We start from the raw sequence: 21,219 nt of genomic DNA, 5'->3' as shown, positions 1-21,219 counted from the left end.
TGAGTGAAGGCAAGATCACGCTTTGAGCTTTTGGTGATGACAGAGCAGATATCCCCACTTCTATCTGAATAATCTCTGGCAAACTTGGCTAGAAAGCTACATCCCCTTGGGAAGCTGTCAGGCTTTGTTACTTTCCTGTGTGCTTTGCTGGGCAGCAGTGCAGCCACTGCCTGGGTGGATGGAGGGCTCTGCTCAAACGTTGTCTGCAGCAGGGTCTCTCCCAGCGGGCTTTGCTCCTTTTGGCATGTACCTTGAATAGGAGGAGATGTAAGGGCCAAAGTTTGCATGTGAGTGGTTAAGGTTACTTAGGTTGTGGCCCAGCACGTGCAGGCAGATGGAAACAAAGCCTGAGGTTGGGAGGTGTGAATGGAGATGTGTGCCTGGAACATCCCACCCAGGGGCATGTGGTCTGAGGCTAGTTCGTGGGTTTACCTACTCAGCTGTTTGTGGGTAAGTGCATCACAGTGGCACGCACTGCTCTGCCTTTGGAAACCCCAGTCACTGTTGCAAGTCATACCCCTGCCACTGGCTTGGACAGTGGGTACATGATTTGTCCCTCTTGGGTACAGACAGCACAACAGGTCCTGTACCACCCAGTCTCCTACCTTTTCCATTTAACTCATTAAGACACTGAGCTCTCTGCCAGTCTTTATTTGTGTTGGTCTCTTTGGAACAGCTCGCTGCCACTTTCTTTAGACAGTCCTCTACACTATGAGATTGAATGGACCCTTAATTCCTTATTCCCACTGCCCAGTCCCAACTCTTTGGAGAGTAGTTTTAATGCCACTTAACTCAAATACTTTTGATGTGAAGATTTTCCCCAGTACAAGCAATAGCAATTTCTACCAACCTTGTACTGCAATTCATGGTAATGTGCTAGCTGTTCTGTAGTGTGAATGGTGCTGTAAAGTTGTCCAAAGCAGACTAAATCTGCCTCTGCTACAGCAATTGTTACCATTATTAACAGCTGAAAAACAAGGCTTATGAAAACATCATTCTTTTTCTGCAGTGGTTTCACCTTGACATTTCTTCTTTTCTGATCTGTGGAATAACCTGTTTCTTTGTCACAGCTACAGATGCATAAAGATCCATGGTGGAGGCTACTGACATACCCCCCCACACCCCCACATCCCCCCTTTTACTGCTGCCTGCTCATGTTTTGGGGTTTTCTGAGAAAAAGAAAGACACTATTTGCAGGGAAAATTTATCACTTTAGTTAAATGTGCACAAGGCAGTGAATTCTCAGTGGCAAACTAGATCATTGTGTCAGGATCTGGACTGCTGGTTTTGTCTGAATCAAAGCAGATTTTCATGTGTCTGAATCTTTCCCATTAGCAGAAAGTCCCCTCCCCCACACCCCATCTCACCTAGAGAAGAAAGCCTGCTGTTGAGTCCCATCTGAATTTGAACATAGCAAGTATAAAACGTATGCTGCCTCTGTTTGGCACTAATGTGCTGTGCATGGGAGCTGAATTTCAGCTTCTTCAGTGGCGCCAGATTTGGATTTCACTAGCTTGGGAGATGCTTCCTTGAATTCCTTGTTGACAAAGTAGTAACAAATAGCATCCAGGCAGCAGTTTGTGTTTGCCAGGACCGAGGCAAGGTGAACAAAGTTATTAACGCTCTGTATCACAGAGCAATTGGAGCTGATGGAGTCCACTATGAAGCGAAGGAGGTGCCCAAGGTAAAGAGGTAAAAAGCATATGATGAATACAGCCATGTTTGCAGACACGATGTAGACAGCCTTCCTGATTAACTTTTCCTTGTGACAAGTTTCATTCTTCTTTCTTGTGAGTTCTGCAATGACTTGTATGGAGCAATAGCTCACAACGACCAAGGGTATGAAAAACCCTACAATAACAGCACCCAGTGTGATCACTGAGGGCTCCACGGAAGACTTTTCAAAGCAAAAGTCATCTTGTCCTCGGTCCTCCAACCTTTTGATGAGGGACATCACGCAGATGATGGCTATCCAGAGAAATCCAGAGGCCAAAGCTGCCTTCAGTGGTGACCTCAGCACCTTGGCTTTCAAAGGGTACTTGATTGCAAGGTACCTGTCAGCTGCAACCACGCTGATGATGCCGATGCTCATTAACCGGTTTATGAAATAGCCACCTTCCAGAACCAGACACCATCGATTTACCTTCAGGTGATAGAACTGGAAGAAAGTTTTAAAAGGTAAAGTAAAGAGCAGCAAGCAGTCAGCCACAGCCAAGTTGACCATGTATACTCGGGTTTCTGTCCATTGACTGAGTTTGCAGCAGAACACCCACAGGGCCAATGTGTTCAGCAAAATGCCCAGAAGAAAAACCGGGCTGTAAACATACAGCTGGATGAGTGGGAAGCTTTCATACTGTGAGATGTTGCAGCTGCTGAGGTTCATTTTGGGGTTATTAAGAGGCACAGTTCCTGCAAAACAAGGTGAAACCTTTTAGAAGCCACTTCTGACTGAATTGGTGATTAATTCAGATAGTTCAGGGCTATACCAACAGTGAAAACCAGACGGCGGAGATGAATCTGCAGAGCAGAGCTGGCTGGAGGGTACCTAGTGGGAAGGGGAGGGAGTGGGATATGAGTGTGGTCTGTTGTGGAGGAGAGGAAAGCACAGGTTCTCACTAGGTCCTGTAAGGGATGACTGCTTGTGGAAGGCAGCAGGGGAAAATGCTTGTCTCTGTTTTGGGCCAGACTCAAATCAGGCAGTAGCAGGTATCCTGAAGCTAGCAGTAGCTGGGAGACACCAACCAGCAGCCTCACAGCTTAGAATGCTCTGGGATGTGTGGAGCAATAGGACTGCTGTCTTCTTCTTCCATCCTGAACTGTCTCTGAATTGCTTCTTTTAGTGATAAGAGCAATTATTAGCACCTCTCTCAGTAGTTTTATCTGGCATTAAATCTTGTAATCAGGGTTAGCATTCAGTAGTCTGCAGCAAGAGTACTGGAGGCGGTCTGAATGCTGCTTTTCAGAGATTGTGAAAGATGGTCAGTGCCTCAAAACTGTTAGAGCAATCTGCCCCAATTCCAAGAGAAGAAAACCCCACCAATGTCATGGCAAGAAATGTGATTAGCAGCCATGTGAAATAGAGAGATGAGCCATATCTGGTCTAGTGAGCGGTGTTATCTCCTAGGATCTCAGAATAGTATTGCCATTTTCCCTCCTGTTTTGGAGGAGTTAATGAAGAAGGTGCAGCTGTTCATGAACAGAAGAGACCTGAGAGATCTGAGATGCCTTTGGATTTTCCCTGCAAGAAAAACATAACACCATGGGTTCAGGTTCCTGTAGCTTGAAAGCATCTTGAGTGAGCAAACCATAGGGCAGTTCTGTAGCGTCTACATGCATCTGCAGTTTTTGGCTAGTTTTGAAAGTCATGCTGCTGAGGATTCATGCCAGAAGGCTCCTCTTTGGACATGAGGGAATGTGCTACAGCTGATACTGGCAGCAATTCTGTGCTTTGGACGTGAGGAACGAAGTAAGATCCCAGAAGAAGATAGCAGACAACAAGGAGATCTAACAAAGGCCGAAGCAGTCCGTAAGCAGCAAAAACGTGTCTTATGTGGCCAGTAGCAAAATGAGCCTTTGAAAATACACAAGCTCCAGCCCTCTCCCTATCTCCACCACCTTTTTGGTGTCCCACTATGACTAGGGAAAGGCAAGCTTGTAGAACTCAAACAACCAAGTCACCATACAGCCGGGAGGAATTACCTGCTCACTTGCTGTCCTTAGAGTGAATGGTCCTCCAGGCCAGCTGCAGTGTGATGTGCAGGCACGATGAGCTCTCGTAGTGGTGCTCCTGCTGTGGGACCAGGAAGGTGTCCTGTGATGACCATTTGCCAGTGGCTGTGACAGCAGCAGTGCTGGGGGAGGAAGCATCACTACCCCTCCTCAACACATTTCCCCCGGGGTTGAGCTTCCTCTGTCACCACTCATGTGGTTCTTTCCACCTTCTGTTGACTGAGGAGCCTGTAATAGCCTTGCAGCAAGGTGAAATGTTTGTCGGCTGTGTTGCCCTGCAGCAGTTCCTCTGGTGATGGAATGGTTTTGGGTTCTTCCTTTGATTTACTTTCCAATACCTGATTGTAGAATCATAGAGTGGTTTGGGTTGGAAGGGACCTTTAAATGTAATCTATTCAGTCAACAGGGACATCTTCAACTAGATCAGGTTGCTCAGAGCCCCATCCAACCTTGAATGTGTCCAGGCATGGGACATTAGAAAATGCCCACTGACCTTCTTCACCTGACAGGCTGTGCACATTGCCCTGGAGAGTCCTGACATCTTCTCTCTGCCTTCCGAACAGCCACTCTTGCTGGGACTGAAGGAGGGTCTACCACCTACAGTCACACTTCTGAGCCCTGGGACAGAGCAGTCCTGATGAGCCCCCAGGTCCATTCACAGATCTGTTGGAGAGGGGAGGCCTGGGCTCTGCAGATTCTGATTACTCTGAGTTTCATTTTGAATCATAGTAATTTGTCTCATCTCCTGTAATTCTCATCTCCTGTAGTTCTCAGCAACCAGCAATTCTGAGAAAATGTGTCACTGTGACCCTGTGACCTGTTGACTTTGTGACTGCTCTGCAGGCAGCTGCTGGCCAGAGGCTCCTCCTTGGCTGTCCATTGCAGCCTGTGTGCAAGAAGAGCTCAGAGAAGTTGATCAACAAGCTCAGAGGTCCTGATGCTAATACCCTGGGTTGCTATCTTGGGCAAATGTATTTTCCCTTCCCACTTTCCAGGCTGTCTTAGAGCAGCTTCTGGAGTATTCCTGCATTGTCTCTCTGCTCATTACAAATCAGTCATTTAGATTAATTCCTTGCCAGGGTAGAGCCAGTCTAGAGCATGGCTTAAATACTTCCAGGGACTTCTTTTGCTTTTCTTGTAACTGCTTCTTGATGGATGCTTATAAATAGTTTCTGACCTATTGGTACACCCAGCTCATGGATTCCCCAACTACCATCATTTTCATGTCATGGTCTTTGTCAGTATGTCAGTTTTCAAAGCCATCCAGCTCCTGGGCTGTGATAATTTCACCACTGAACAGAAAAAACTTCACTTTGCATCATCCTCTAGTGTAGCCCACACTCTCCTATTGTCCATGTCAAGACAACCACTATCATCATTAACCATGAGCAGTCAAAATGAAGCATGAAGGGAGCTCTTCTTATATCATCTCTCCAGTGTGAGGCTTCCCATCCACAGCCTGATGCTGTGGTTGCCAGATGAGGGAAGCTATGTCTCCTGTCAGCCTGGTGAGGCTTCAAGGGAGAGACAAACCGCCTCACCAGGCACAAAGCAGCTGGCTGTGATCAGCAGGTTCACCAGGATACATCAGTGCAACTCAACACCAGCTTCCAGTGGGCAAAGCCATGAAGAGTTATCTGTGGAGAACTTACACATCTCTTGGTGTGGCTCTTGTGTCTGTCTCTGATTCCTGGACAGTACTGGGTCAGGATCCTCATACTTCTCTCCACCTCAGCTCCCCATCAGCCAACTTCTAGCCTCTTGCAGATGCTTATGGCCCCCTTCTTACATCCAGTTTCAGTTTTAATCGCCTCTGACATGGTCAAATGGTGCTTACTTTATATCTTCCCCCCATAAATGCAGTTCTCAGCCTGTCTCAGTGCTGTCACCATGTGGCACAGTGCAGGTGACACGTGCAGTTCTCGCTGTCAGCTCCCTGGTAGGGTAATCCGGGGGCCTGTAGCACTGGTGAGTGCTACCACTGCCTGTACAAAGTACATTACCATTCACAATGCGTTCCAAAGGACCTTTCACTGTGTCTACCACACCTTGATTGCAGAAGTGATTTTCTTTGTGAAAGAAGGCAGTAAGGCAAAATACTCCAGCAAGGTGGAGCACCACTTAATTTTTGTGTTTCTGCTTTTTGCCCTCCCGATAAATATTGCTCAGACTTGCTGTGAAACTGCCCAGTTTTCAGATCTATGCATAGCAGAGTGGTTACTGGCCAGACCCCTTCCTTTCGTCTCCCAGCCTACAGAGGGGACTAAGTTTGGTGGTCTCTGTCTCTGGTCCTATTTTGACTGACTCATTTAAAAGCCTTGTTGCTGGTGTGAGATTTCATGCACCATTTCCTTTAAAATTCTTGATTTCTCAGGTTCCTCATCCTTACTGAAAACTGTGGCAAAGCAGTCAGGTAGTTTTCAGGACATACCTGGACAAGTTTGTTGTTTTTTGTCAGCAACAGTAGTGGGTCATCTTCCTTCTTTGTTTGTAATTTGTAGGTAGGGAAGAATTTGTTAAGATCCATTTATCTTTACACTTCTTGACCTCTGAGACTTGCTTCTGTTCTTCACCTTCATTTTTCCATCCCTTTTAAGCTCCACCTGATGTCCTGTTTGAGATTGCTTCCCAGCCAAAGCAAGTCCTTCATGTGTGGTTTTCCTGCGTGCTTGGTACAGATTGGTAAGAGACAGGACAACTCAGGTTTGGTGGGATCCTGCCTCCTTTCCCTTCTAAGGGTGATCTTGGTCTCCTCTGCTTCCCAGAGAAGCTACAACTGCTGACACATCCCAGTGGAGCATGGCCTCTGGCACAGTTACAGAGGTGCTGCTACCTACTCCACATGTTTGAGGAGTGCATAGGATGTTGTGTGACCCTGCAGCATTCAGGTTCTGCAGTGCCTCTTCCCTGTGTGGATTTTTTCTTGGCTTTCTCACAGGAAGATGTGATGTGGCAACAACAGATCTTGACCTAAACAGAACTGCAGGGTTGGGAGTAGAACGTGTCAGTCTTCTTTTCAGCATGGAAAGCTTGTGAAATTGCAGTGTTAGGCTAACTGCATCAACCTCAGACAATGACCAACCCTGTCTGTTGAGACTGTTTCCCCTTTCCCCTTCCTTAGCAACACACAGGAACTGAGCCACAGCAGATAACAGGCTTGTAGGGATTTATGCACTGTTTTGGTGCTCTCTGTACTCCCACAGCATCATTACTGCAAGGACCAGCCATGTAGCTCTATGCAGACATACTGGGGATAGCATAGCAAAGCCTGTGCTTCCCAGGGGCCTGCTCCTGCATGGGGCATTGCAGAGTCCCCTGGAGACTGCTGGGCAGTGCTTGTGACTGGAACTGAGAAACCAAAACCACAGAGATCCCTCCAAAGCCTGAGAACTATTTGTGTAGAGTTCCGTAATATGTGTCTGCCAGCCCGCAGGAGAGGAGTGCTGCTGGAGACCAAGCCTCTGGTGATAACTCAGATTTCAGGCCTGCCCTGATGCCACCAAACAGCACAATGCTGTCTTACACCAGCCCCTGCCTTCCTTGACAGAAGGGCAAACAATACTAAATCTGGTGGCTACTCACTCAGAAGCAGGATTCTGAATTACTTTGATACTTCTTGCAAGTTGTTTTTGTCTTTACTTCAAAGCCTAAGTTTTGACTGCAGCACCAGTTTGTTCATTAATGTTTAAGCCATTGTTACCATCCTTTTTTGTTTTTATTTTTTGAGGGACAGGGCTGCTCAAGGCTGCCCCATCCCTGGAGGTGTTTAAAAGATGTGTAGATGTGCTGAGGGACATGGTTTAGTGGTAGACTTGGCAGTGCTCGGTTAATGGTTGGACTCAGTCATTTTAAAGGTCTTTTCTGATCTATGATTCTATGATAGGAAGATTGCATCTTGCTGAAATGATAGTAGGTTGTAGCCAGGAAGGGGGTCAGTCTCTTCTCTCTAGCAACCAGCACCAGAACAAGAGGACCCAGTCTCAAACTGCACCAGGAGAAGTTTAGGCTTGAGGTGAGGAGAAAGTTCTTCACTGAGAGAGTCGTTAGCCATTGGAAAGGGCTGCCCAGGGAGGTGGTGGAGTCACCTTCCCTGGAGGTGTTCAAGAGGGGATTGGATGTGGCACTTGGTGCCATGGTCTAGTCATGAGGTCTGTGGTGACAGGTTGGACTCGATGATCTTTGAGGTCTCTTCCAACCTTGGTGATACTGTGAATGCAGTCATCCAGCCCTGCTTGTTGGAGGTGTTAATAGATGGTGGCTGATGCTCCCTACCGGCACTAGACTGACTCTTGAGCTAGGAAATGTAGAATTGTAGATAAGCTAGGAAATGTAGAATTGTAGGTAAGCATGCCTCTATCCTCATGGATATCTATTCCGCTGCTATATGATGGCTGCTGATTTATTGTGACCCAAACACTGAGAACTCATCTGTTCCATTGACTGGGAGCACTCAGGAAGTTTTCAGACTAGAGGAAGGTGTCAGAAACCCATCATAGACATCAGTATAACTAGACACTTAAACATGATTGTAATTTTTGCCCAAGGTAGTACAAATGTTTCTTACTTATCTTTGGGTTGCATTATAAATATCCTGTTGTAAGGCAGATCTTGTATCATAGGAGCTGTGTCTCCTCTTACCATCTCCAGTACAGGTTTTGCATCACTAATAGAGGATTTCAGTGTATAAAGGCAATAAATTATTATTTACTTAGAGATATATTGCTGCAATATAGCTTTATTTTTGCTTGCAAGAGAATGTTTCTGTTTCTGCCCTATTCAGTACAAGTACACTGAGTGTTGACAGGGATTGTGAAGCCAAAACTTTCCACTTCACAATAAGAAAAACAGACACTTATTTTTCTTTTTATTTGGAGCATGAACAGTGGAATGTATTAGCTTGCATTCTACAAGAACAAAACCTTTCCTTTCACACAGCTCTATATGCAGTAAGCTTGGCTACAGGCAGCAATGCCAACTGTAAATTCTTCAGCACAGCTGAACTGGTCTGGGCTCCAACAGGGAGTAAGGAAGTGGCTGTGTGGTGCTTAGCTGGGGTGAAACCACTGCGGCTCTGTAGTTTAACTGCCATGCCTGTGATCCTTCCTTGATTTAATAACTATGGGCTTGGGTAAGAAGAAGTTTGGTTATAAAGCAGTAGCAAATGGCAACTCAACAGCAGCTAGTATTTGCTATGCTATGGGGCCTGCCCGAGGCCACGTGCACAAAGGTGTTACCAGTTTGTGTTTTGGACAGATGAATTGGACAAGGTGTCCCAGGTAGCGGGGACAAAACTTGAGTGTGACTGGGCTTGCAAAAAGAGGAACTTCTTTGCTTTCAGGGTCAACAGTGGGATGACTGGTTGGTATGAATCTACCAACTCTTTTGAAATAATGGATATTTCCACAGAGATCTGGAGCAGGCAAGCTTTATAACCTATGAGATGCAAAATCTCAAGAGGGGATCCCAGCGTCAAAAGTGCATTTGAAGGCCCTCTGCACTCTTTGTGAAAACAGAAGCACTTTTCCTTGCTGAACAACCCTTAGAATCATAGAATCGTTTTCTTTGGAAAATACCTCTAAGATCATTGAGCCCAAACATTAACCCAGCACTGCCAGGTCACTATGAAACCATGTGCACATCTTTAAATCCCTCCAGGAATGGTGAATCCACCATTTCCCTGGCCAGCCTGTTCCAGAGCTTGACAACCTTTCAGTGAAGAAATTGCTTCTAATGTCCAGCCTAGACCTACCCTGGCAAAACTCGAGGCCATTTCCTCGTGTTCTGTCAAGCCTCTGGCTCTTTACAGACAATTACAGTGTATTTGTTGACAGCTACAAGAGTGACAACACTAATGCATGTCCTTAAGCAACAGATTGGTTTAAGATTCTGTGTGTGATCATTGTCTCTTGTATCTTTTCCTGTCTTTGAAAAGAGACTTTCAAAGGCAGAGTGAGGGCCAAACAGTGTCCAATGATTAAGTTGGTGACATGCATGGTGTTTTGTTTTGCTTGCAGTCAAATACCTGTAATGCCAGGGCATTAAATAATATACCAAAAAAAGGACATTTGGACATAAATGATCAGCTGAATGACCTGAGCAGTTTCATCCATTTTTATGATGCAGTCACTCGCTGTAGCTTCCATCATGCCGGGACCTATGCAAAAGTACTGCCATAAAGAAGGTAGATAGATATAAAGTCAGGATTGAGAGTGATTTCTGTGATGGCAAGAGTAGTTTCTTGTGTTATTTGGCCAGTGTCTAGACAGTGGTTTCAGCAGGTGATCTGCAGACATTAGAAGGTGATAGGTCATTTGTAAGTTGTTGCTAGCAAAAGCAGTTGTCTGTAGGTTTAAATGAGCAGAATGAGGGTTTGCATGACCTTGAAATTTTTTTTTGTGGTTCACAAGCCAGAAAGTGCTGAAATTCAGGGACCATGAAGCCGACTGAGATACAGCTGGCACAGGTATTTCAACAACTCTACAGCGTTTCCCACGCAGACTTACTGAAGCAGCTACATGGTAAAGTATTGGATGAAATTTCTCTGCAGGTAAGTATGAAGCAGTCACACCCTGGCACTGGCTCCCCTCTCAGCCCGGGTTTCTCTATGGGTTGCTTCCTTCCAGTGCCCCAAGACCTCCCTTTGTGGCCTGTTTTGAGCTGCTCTGTTGTCATTTGTCTGTGGGGTGGAAAGACATGTGATGCAAGCACAGGTATTATAGAGGCATTTGGTACCTGAAAAGCCCAACATTAAAACTGATGCTGGTCCAGGATCCAGATAGGATAGATCAAGACTTTCTGTATAATGCATGAGAAGAGTTAAATGTCTAGAAATGAGGTGCAGGAGAGCTGCTGAACCCCCACTCTGCACTGTCCAAGCAGCTGAAAGAATAAAACCCAGGTCCAAAGCAAGGCTTCATCACATAGGGCAATGCTGAGGAGCTCTCAGCCATAGGTCTGCCCTATCTCTATGGAAGGGCTTTTTGCACCCTGCTTTCACCAAACATCCCCTGAAAACTGATGATGGATGGCAAAGGAGGGATCAGGTCTGCATCTGCTTTATGTTGCTCCCTGCTGTTTCCTGGGCACAAGGCTGTGATGACTCAGACAGATCAAATGATACCTCACCAGAAAGGACGCCCACTGAAGATCTGATCCCAAGAAAGTATAACAGCCTACCACCAGGGCTTATAGTAGTCATCTGAGTGAGGTCAGATCATTAGAGCTTTATACCTGATGTGCACAAGTGCCTGTGCTGTGGTCCACAACACTGTGTAGCTCATGCGGTAATATCTTTATTTATACCCAGAGTGATTTTAGGCTCAGAAATGCCAGGGCATTGCTACAAGTTAATGCAGGTGTTATATGGCAGGAATGGGGCAATAGTCTCAGGTCACTGTCTGGCTCCAGCAGTTTAGTCCATGCATGTGGTGTACCTGCATCCTAGTGACAGCTACAAGCTTTGAAATCAATTGGTTGAGGGAAAGCTACCACTGTACAGACAAACTCTTTGGTGTAAGCAGCACAGGTATATTAGGTGTGGCATTGTAGTACAGAGGCTTTTTCTAGGTTTTGAGGGACCATATGGTCGCTAGAAGTGAACTTGTGTAAGGGTGCTCAGTCCCCTTTGTTTAGCTGTATGATACGTACAAACAAGTGCATGGAAGAAATGGTGGCCCTATCGTCTGTTCTCCATACCAGTCTGACTCAGACACCTGAGGCTGTGGTACAACAACCCAAGGCAACATTCAGAGCTCAACTCAAGTTTCTGAGGACAACAGGACAAAATTCATGTTAACATCAGACCCCTTGGAGGGGGTTGCCCCTTTTTTCAGGTATGCCTGTACCTAAATTTATTGCAAATACTGAGCTGTCCCCTTCCTGGAAACATTCCAAGTCAAGTGAGACAGGCCTCTGAGCAACCTGGTTTAGTTAAAGATGACCTTGCTCACTGCAAGCAGTTTGAAATAGATGGCCTTTAAAGGTCACTTCCAACCCAAAGCATTTTATGGTTTTATGATTCTGTAGGTGGTCCTATTCTCTCTTCCTCAAAACTTCAGCAGCACCGTGGCTCCTAACATCTACAGTGGACTACAGCTTGTTTGTGTCATGACTTGGTGTGTGGGTGGCTGTGACTCTTTTCTTTGGTTCACCTTGGACCTCACTGACAAACAAGCAGGGAACAGAGAAGGAAATTCCGGAAATTCCTTGGCTGCAAAGTAATAGCAAAATGCATCCAAACAGCAGTTACAATTCGCGAAGCACACAGACACCTGCACGCAGATGTTAACCGCCGAGAGCAGAGAACAGGCTCCAGCAACATCCACTGCGAACCGCAAGATCAGTGTGATGTGGAGAGGTGAAAAGCATATGATGAATACACACAAGTTCACAGAAACAATGTGGATTGCTTTCTGGATCAGCTTTCTCTCATGAGGGCCACTGTCAATCTTCTTTTTGAGACATCTGATGACTTGTACCGAGCAAAAAATCACAGTCCCCAAGGGAACGAAATACCCCAAAACACTGGTGAGTACCATTGAATAACTGGGTTGAATAGATTGTTTGCCAAGGCAGAACTGTTCTGATCTTTCATAAAATTGTGGATGCAGGTAAGAATTGATTACCATCACTATCCAAAGAAACCCACAGACAGAAGCCGATTTCAGCGGAGATCGAAGGACCTTTGCTTTCAGCGGGAACTTGATTGCAATGTATCGATCGATTGCAATCAGGGTGATGATGAAGATGCTCATGGGCATGTTTATTAAATATATGCTGCGTATGACCAAGCACAGCTTGTCTATGGGGTGGTTGTGCTTGTGAAAATATACCATGAAAGGCAGGGCAAAGAGAAGGAAACTGTCCGCAATTGTGAGGTTGATCATGTACACCCTGGTCTCAGTCCACTTCTTGATTTTGCAGCAGAAGACCCAGAAGGCAGTCAAGTTCAGTGGGATCCCTAGGGAGAGCACAGGGATGTAGACAATCAGTTGAAGCAGCGTAGTGCCATTCTTCAGCATGTTGCTGTCAGTGCAGTTCTTCATGCTGGGTTGTCTCTGCAAGAAAAAGATGCAGGTGTAAGACTGAGCTCAGTGTCAGTCCTCTGGGCTGGCTGCTGCTGCTGTGCCCCTGCTCTCATGGCTCCATGGTTCCTCATGTCCTGTACTGCATGTATAGGCAACCCCTGGAAGGGCTCAGTGGCTTATCAGCACTGTCTGCCCCTTAATCTCCACAGTAACACTGTTACTGGCCACCAGCTTAGATAAAAATACTGAAGCAGCCCTCTCTTGCAGCTCTTACAGAGTTAAGCCTGTCTTGCTTTCCATCCAGTTCTGGCATGCACACTTTGGGTGATAGCAAAGGGTCTGCAAAGCACAATAGTAATTTTTGTGGTCCCTTATCTTTGCTGATGCTGTGGTTAGAAGTGAGCTGCTGGGTTTAGGGCAGCCTGAAGCAGACTTGAGGAGCATTTCCCTTTGCCCTTCAAGACCCTTGTTTTGCTGCTGAAGCCACCCCATGGGTTTGTTCTGGTCTTGCCAGGCCTGTGAAACTTCACAGGACTTGAGCCCTTCCAGTCAGGTAGTTCAGGAGGTTTTACTCCTGGGTGTGGTGAGAAGGCTGGTGGGTGAGTGTCTGTTGTAGGTAGGCTTGCCCCAACCACAAATCTGCTCCTCTTGCTGTATGAGGCTGGGGAGGGATAGCTCAGCATAGCTACCACCAGCCCTAGCAGATGATGTGTCTCCAAAAAGAGAAGGGAATGTGAAAGAAGACATGTGGCTGAGCTCAACTTTCAAAGGTAGGAAGCCAAAATGTTGCTAAAGCACTAAAACAGAACACACAAGTCGCCCAAGACCTTAGACTACCTCCTGATATTCCTTTAAATATTTCAGGGCATCTACTACCAGCAAGGAGGTCACAGAGAATGAATCAGACTTAGTCTGCAGCTCATAAAGGAAATGTTTACAGTGAGGCAGAAAGAAAAACACCCAGATCCCTACAGTCTCTTATAAATACATTGCCTTATATGTCAGCAACTTCTAAGCATCAACATCTAAAATGTAGTGAAAGTGTCTGCTTGCGTGAACTAAGTGAACTGCTTCTAGTGACTGAGGCTGGGGGATGGATGGATCAGGCAGCCAGAGAGGAAAGTGCAGCACCTACTCTAGCACCAGAACTGGTATGGCATTACTGAACCACAAGCATACAGACGTTTTTTTAGAGTGGGATTTATGGAGGAACTAACACAACCAGTGTCCGGGCTTTCTTGGCCTTTCAGCCTCACAGGTCCTTGGCTGCTCTGTGGTACAACCTATCCTTCAGCCATTCTCTACCAGCATCCTGTGGTCATCCCGCAGTAAAAAATCCATTCTATAGCACTGCCCCGAGTTGCAGCTGAGCCTTCTGGGCTGAGCATCCCAACCCCGTTCAGTCCTCCATATGAGCACAAGCTGGTGGTCATTCCCAAGGTCCTCTGCCACGAAGTGTCTGGAGCTGGATGACTACATGCTCACAGACTGGTGTGAAACCACAAGGATGAAGACTCTCCTGAATGACATGTGGCTGCAAAACAGTGGGGTGTAACAGCTGTGAAAGCAGGAGGAGGCTGAAGCGTCTGTGTACAGCTGAAGCTTGACCTGTATGCTAACAGACAGGTAACCTCAGTTAGCTCTTTAGCTAAGAGGTGAGAAAGCCCACCCTGAAGAGCTGATCAGAGCACACAGCCACACAATGGCGTGGGAAGCACTAAAAGACATTACCTTCTTCTTGCAGTGCTGTCAGGTGGATTTTGTCCTCAGAAAGGCTGCAGTGTAGAGGAGGGTGTCCTGGTAGGGGAAGAGATCTCTTGCTGCCACAGTTGTCCGGTGCAGGAGGCTGCTTCGTGCAGGGCACAGCTGCCCTGGAGCCTGCTGCCGACAGCTCAGGACCGCTGAATCACAGCAGTGAGCTCTTGTTCACCACAAGTGCTTAATTTATCACCTGCTTTTGGGGACGGTCGAGTCTCTGGTGCCCTCTGTTGTTCTACTCAGATCACATCGATGGTTCAGCACCATTTCCTCCACCCTCTCTGCCCTCCCCTCCATTCACCTCACACAAGCTAACAATTAAAATTTAATATTTTCAGCCATAGAAAATCAAATAATTTCTGAAATAAACCCCATAATGTTTGAAAATGGCTCTTCTGGCAGCAGAAGGTTCCCCAGGGAGCAGAGCAGCCTGTGCAGCCTCCGGTGCGGTTGCAGAGCACATCTCAGACAGACAGCAGTGTGGGGACTGGTGGCCTTTCCAGGGGGGCACATCAGTGCTCCTGCACCCCATAACAGTGAGGTGAGGGCAAGAGGCCCTAGCAAGCTTCTCTTCAGTGTCGTTACAAGAGAGCAGATGGACAGCATGAGACTGCTTCTTCTCTGTGAAGTGTCTAACACTGCTCATGAGCAGCACTGGAAAGGCCAAGATGGTAATGACTGCTGCTGCCAGCCAGGTGCAGGTAAGATACCTGGGTGGCAGTGAGCACACCACAGGTGTCAGAACCTTTAGAAATGTGTTATAGAACATGCCCCAGTAGCATTTTATAGTAATTTTGATGGCTTTTGCTGTTTTCTGGCTGCAGCAGTTTCAGTCCCATCTAAGCAATAGTTTGGATGTGATGATCTTGAAGGTCTCTTCCAACCTGGTTTATTCTGTTCTATTCTAAGTTTGTTCTATTCTAGGCGAGCCAGCTGACAGGACCCAGACTCTGACTCCTGTCAGGATTTGTCCCATTCTTCATATTTCCTGCACTCAGGGTCCCAAAGGTGATAACAGCAGATCAAGCAACAGCCCTGTGCTCCTTGGAGGCAGAGGCAGGTCACAAGGGAAACAACATTTGCAGATGGGGAAGTCTCTAGGAGTGCTGTGAGCACTGCCTAGGCAGAGCTTGGGGAGCTTTTTGGAGAGTTTGGAGATATAGCCCAGCTGTATGGAGCATTAGAATAACAAAGAGAGGTCAACCATTTCCTTGACCATCCCTGACTTTCCTAAGCTGCTAACTCAGACAAATGCATTTCTCCCATGGGCAGATTAGGGGTGTCAAGTTGGGCAGGCTGTGGAAACCCAGCTCCAGCTGTATCCAGCTTCAGGATGACAGTCTGAACCTGAGCTGTGGCCAGGAGGGTGACCCTGAGGGGCCAGACTGGGCCACAAGATAAATTCAAGGACTAGCAATGCACTTGTAGCAGAGGTCCAGAAAGAGTTAAAAGAGCTTCCCTCCCACATGGGTTGGAGCAGTGGCCTCCTTGGAGGTGGCTGCCCTAAGAAGCTGTCTCTGTGCCAGGGCTTAGCATTGCCACAGGAGGGATGTTGGCAGGAGAAGTCAGCTCTGAAATCTCCTGGACTTTGTGCTTTTACAGCACTGGACAGATTTTACTTTCATCCTGAAAGCGTGCCTTCACATCTACCTGACCCACTCACATGAAGGGGAAGGGTGATCATCAGAGTCTAGGCTGCTCAGGGCCCTGTAATTATCAATATGCTGGTACTGCATGAAGCCTCCCAGCACACCAGAGGAATATGATAAAGAAATAAACTGGATTATTTTAATAGTACAAGCAACCCAAAATGCACAATGAGATAAAACATGATGCATTCTTACCTACATGTTGGCACTAAGGATCAATTGACTTTAGATGCAAAATGAACTGAACCAGAGAGAAATATATGGGTCACCTGCCTGCCTCTAAGAGTGCTGCAAGAGTAGGTGCTGGAGGGTGGAATGGATTCATGTTGGCAACCAGTGGTTACATACACACTTTCACATATCTCTGTGAAATACCTTACATGTTTAAGAGAAACATAGAGTGAAAATTACAAGCAACTTAGTAGTGTTAAACCTAACACAGAGTTCCCTAGACAGAAAGAGCAGTAGTTATCCCAATAATGCTGAATTTGTACCTTCTCTTGATGTTAGAGGGTTGTTGTGGGTTGTCTGGGGTATGGGGGTTTTGTTTCACTCTGCCTCTCCACCTTCATTTAACAAGTGTGTGTCTGCAAAGGTTGGGTTTGATCTGGTTTTTATAGTACTGGATTTGGGCTGTAGAAGGGCTTCATGGAACTCCTTTGTCATAAAGTAGTAGCAGACACCATCCAGGCAGCAGTTGGATGTGGCAATACACCTGGTCACTGAGGATAAGTTCTTCATAACCTGGAGCAGGAAACAGGTAGCTGCAACACTCTCTATTATGAACCCAGCAAGTACCCCGAGGTAGGCTGGCAGAAAACATATCAGAAATGAAATCAGATTTGCATAAACAACGTGAACAGCTCTCTGGATTAATTTCTTGTCTGGTGGATTTGTGCTCAGATGTCTCTTAAGGTTTCTGATTACTACTATGGAGCAAACTGGTGAGATTATTAATGGCAGAGCAAAGCCAAGGGAAAAGGCAAGCCGGCTCGGAGTAGTGATATCGCTATCAAAGCAAAGAGCAGCCTCTCTCTGCTGACAGTGTAAGGTGACCCCAATTATCACAGAGACCCAGAGAAGCCCACAGAGAAGAGCAGCTTTTGATGGAGACCTGAGGGTCCTGGCTGTCAAGGGATACTTTACGGCAATGTATCGATCAATGGAGATAAATGAAATGACGTAGATGCTCATTATCATGTTGATAAGATACATTGCCTCGATAACCTGGCAGAGTTCACTTCGAGCTGATTTATTCCAGAGAAAATAAGCCATGAAAGGCAAGGTGCAGATGACAAAGCAGTCTGCAAAGACTAAACTGATTGCATACACCCTGGTTTCTGTCCACTTCTTCATCTTGCAGAAAACCCAGAGGGCAAGAACATTAAATAGTGCTCCAAAAAAGAAAATGAGGTTATACAGAACAAATTCAATGAGACGAATGTGGTGATACAGTTCTAGATTTGTGACATTGCAGGTGCTGGACACATTCATTGTCCTGTTGTGTAACTGCTGTTTGGTGTTCTGAGACCTGAAAGGGGAAAAGACATAGTAAAGTTTTCCTCCTACCTCTTCATAAGAAAAGGTGTGCTATAATAATAAATAGTGCCTTGTATAAAAAGGGCTTTAAGTTAATATTTAATTTCTAATAGATGTGAATTTGAGTACATAAAACTGCTTTTCTCAGTCAGAGGGGCTACAAGGGCTTAGCAGAAGTCACCTTATGTTCCTTATGTCATCCTTATGTTCTGGCTCTAAGCAGGCAGATTTCTGAGTCTTTGGACTACCATGTGAACCTGGACCTCCTGCTTCAAGCTGAGAAAACAGAACTGAATCTGAGTTCCTGCACCCTGAAGGCATATTTGAAGCCCTAAGTGAGTGAGGCAGGCTGCTCTCCAGCTCCTTGGGACGGAAAGATTAACCTGATTTCAAGCCCATTCATTCAAGGAGAGAGTACAAGTCTGCAGAGGTGAAACAGAAAGACACAGCCGAAAGAGGAAACACCAGTGCAAAACAAGGAAACTGGCGTTAAGGGCTGCATTGGATGATTGCTTCTCAAGGCAGGCATTCTGCCACCCTAGGAAATCCAGGAGATGTAAGTGGTAGGTACTAAGCCTCTGTCACACCGGCTACTAGATGTTTTGCAAGAGTGTTGGTTGTGTGAAGAATGTCAGTTCATGGGCTGATAAAAATCAGCTTTTATCAGACCCCATCCGGTGTGAAGTGGCTCTGTGGGATGTGCACGTGGAACAATTCTATGAAGTAGTGACTCTGTATGTATGTCATTGGATTTCTGCTTGCATGTAAAGGCACTTTGGAAAGAACCTTTAATTTCAAAATAAGTTCAGTCTGTCAGGAGAGTGAAGTGATAAGGCATCTGATGAAATCCCACAGCATTCAGAGATGGAGGAGGGTACACCATGACTGAACATGCCTGGCTAAGCAGCTGATTGCCTCTAGAAGTAATGCAGACCTTGCGGTCTGTTGGTGAGGGCACTGCCTGCAGAATCAGACCAGTTCTGAAGTTACTGATAAATGCATGAATAGCTTAAGCACTGAGGTGTGGGTTGGGGGAGGTTATATCGTTGTCTTGGGCTCCTGCATAGAGCTCTCTCCCAGTTGTGTGCTCAGGTCTGGATTTCCCAACAGAGGCTCGCTGCTCACTGCCTGTGCTCTGGAAGGAAGCTGACAGCTGTCATGTGAGCAAAACCTCTTTGAACAGCGGCAGCAGGGACACCTCCTACATCAGGGACTGGAGCTGCCACACTGCTGGGCTCCCTAGCTGCAGAAGGCAGATGCCTCTGCAGGTATGGCTGATGTCCGGGTTGCTCTTCACTAGCCCCAGTATGCAAAGCCAGCAGTTGCCCCTGTGCTGAAGTACCACACAAGGCAAGCCATGCTGCTGTGCTCTGCAGTGTGAAAGGACTCTGGACAACACCATCTATGGAGCTGGAGATGTGGCCCACTGAAGTTCCCAGCATCAGGGCTCAAAGGGCTCCAGGCCATGAGGCAGCTCATAAGCTGGAGGAGGAAGGAGGAAATGAGCAGAGGGTTTTAAAGCAGGCCATGCAGCACAGTGTATGGCTGAGGATGAGATGTCTTTAAGAAGATGCAGTTTGATAACAGGATATGCTTATCCTGTGGCTGCTGAAGTCCTTAAGTAGGGTAGATCAGAGGGCTAGGCAGAACGCTAAAGCTGTGAGAAAAGGATGGAGATGGCTGTAAACCAGCATCTTCCTGTGTCTGGAAGACCAGGAACAGGCTGGGGTTTGACTGACAGGGTCACCAGTATTGAGCAGTGTGTTCTACTTTCCCTCCACCATAGACTGGGGAGAGCGGTCCAGCATCCATCCCCCATATGCCCTGGAAGTTGGTGACTGGCTGAGGAGGAAGGCCATGGATGTTCTCATTTCCTCCAGCAGCTCAAGAAGCAAGATTCTTCCAGACCCCTGACAGAGGGAAAGAAGCAAGGCAGAGGCTGAAGGCACAGTGGAGTGTCACAGCAGCAAACACTCAATGTTTTTCACAGCAGGAAAACCATGGGAAAGTAGCTGTACCAGAGTGGGAGGCTTCCCTGTGCAATTCTCATCCCTCCTTGTGGGGAGAGCTCAGAAGTGAGCAGTTAGCAGAGGGATGACAGATGATTGTGGTGGGTAAAATGACAGCATGGGAGCTGAGATGGGTTAGGGAAGGGACCTGGAAGTAAGTAGAACTTGAGGAAGAAGGAAAATGGGGTAGGAAGTATGGGGTACAGTATAGCATCCTCTGCATCAACTGCCTTCATACCTGCCAACTCCATGGCAACTGCCCTCATTTTCACCAGCACTCCTAGAATTGGGATGGGCTCTTCTATGGTGCATAAATGAGGAGCTCTTCCTTTCTCTTTCTAAACAGCATAAAGAAATTCAGAAACTGCCTGCTCTGACCCTGCTGCTGCTGCTGTTCAAAACTCTCTGAAACACAATGATCTTTTTAAATGTTCCTTTTTGAATCTTCTTTTGGGTTTGTCTGTCACTGTATCCCTTGAAAACTGCAATGGAGTCACCTTAGCCACAGAGTGGCTTTGAAAGATCCTGGTAGACAATGCAAGGATTCACTTAGATTAAAATAAAAAAGAAAAAAAGGAGATCTTTTGGAATCACTCCTTTCCTGTGTTGAGTCTAATTTAGCTTCCAGTTCCCAGCTGCTGTTAGGAAGTGATCATCCAGGCAAAGTACCCAGAGAATACCTTGGAGTAAGAACAGAAACAGAAAGGCTCAGAGATCACAATCTACTTCATAGATCTCTCATCGAAGAGATTAGCAAGCTTCCTCCCAGCCACAGCAGGATTCTGAGCAGCAATTCACAGGTAGCAAGAGAGAATGAAACAAAGTGATGTTACCTGCAGGCTTGATGACACAAAGTCAGCAGCAGATCGCACTGGAGGGAGGGCAGGAGGCTCTGTGGCTGGAAGGAGCAGGGCGAGATGGTGGGGCTGGAGAGCAGGCACAAGCTGCATCTGGCACTAACAGCTCACTGCTACTTGAGGGTTTCTGTAGCACCACCTCCTCCTCTACAGGGCAGATTTCATGTCAGTTTGTTCACGACTATCAATCCGATGACCAAATAAATGGTGTCAATACTTTCTTGTTAGGTTTATCACCTTGCCGTGCAGCCCTTTGTAAAGCAGTGTGTTCTGCAGCTAGCAGTGGTACTCAGTAACTGTAGGTTTGAAATGCTGTGTTCAAACCCAAGCTAAGCAAGACCAGGAAGATGTGATATCTGATATTAGATCATGCTGTGCAGCTGGTGGTGCAGAGCCCTCCAGCTGAGTGCTAAACTGAGTCTTGCACAGTGCTGGGTGGGGAGGTAAGCCCACCAAGTAGTTTGGCACAGCACAGGCTCTTTCTAGGCTGCAGGAAGTCTCTCCAGGCCATGACCAGTTTGGTTTTGAATATCACCAGGGATATTTCCACAAGACCTCAAAGTCACCTGTTTCAGTGTTTGATCACCCTAAGAATATATCTTTTTTCCCCCTTTATAGTGTTTAACTAGACTTTCCTGTATTTCACTTTGTG

At 46.6% G+C, this 21,219-nt stretch overlaps 2 protein-coding genes across 3 annotated transcripts; both read right to left on the bottom strand.

Annotated features, from left to right (window-relative positions):
- Positions 1–1,149: 1,149 nt before the first annotated feature.
- Positions 1,150–2,606, bottom strand: LOC137444701 (G-protein coupled receptor 35-like). Its single transcript, XM_068145716.1, has one exon. The coding sequence runs from the start codon at positions 2,381–2,383 to the stop codon at positions 1,448–1,450; it is 936 nt and encodes a 311-aa protein (XP_068001817.1). The 5' UTR covers positions 2,384–2,606; the 3' UTR covers positions 1,150–1,447.
- A 9,146-nt stretch (positions 2,607–11,752) lies between these two features.
- LOC137444562 (G-protein coupled receptor 35-like) lies at positions 11,753–20,700 on the bottom strand. 2 transcript variants are annotated; one of them, XM_068145428.1, is made up of 2 exons: positions 20,544–20,700; positions 11,753–12,785 (listed from the first exon to the last, which is right to left on the bottom strand). In XM_068145428.1, the coding sequence occupies exons 1-2, from the start codon at positions 20,658–20,660 to the stop codon at positions 11,808–11,810; spliced, it is 1,095 nt and encodes a 364-aa protein (XP_068001529.1). In that variant the 5' UTR covers positions 20,661–20,700; the 3' UTR covers positions 11,753–11,807. The 2 variants fall into 2 exon arrangements, with proteins under 2 accessions (XP_068001529.1, XP_068001530.1); XM_068145429.1 differs by lacking the exon at positions 20,544–20,700 and adding an exon at positions 14,487–15,046.
- Between the last annotated feature and the right edge of the window lie 519 nt (positions 20,701–21,219).

The sequence above is a fragment of the Melanerpes formicivorus genome, unplaced genomic scaffold (genome assembly GCF_026170545.1).
Source record: "Melanerpes formicivorus ecotype bairdi unplaced genomic scaffold, bMelFor1.0.p_v2 SCAF_12, whole genome shotgun sequence".
Classification (NCBI taxonomy): Eukaryota; Metazoa; Chordata; class Aves; order Piciformes; family Picidae; genus Melanerpes; species Melanerpes formicivorus.
This window is presented reverse-complemented; position numbering and strand designations above follow the sequence as displayed.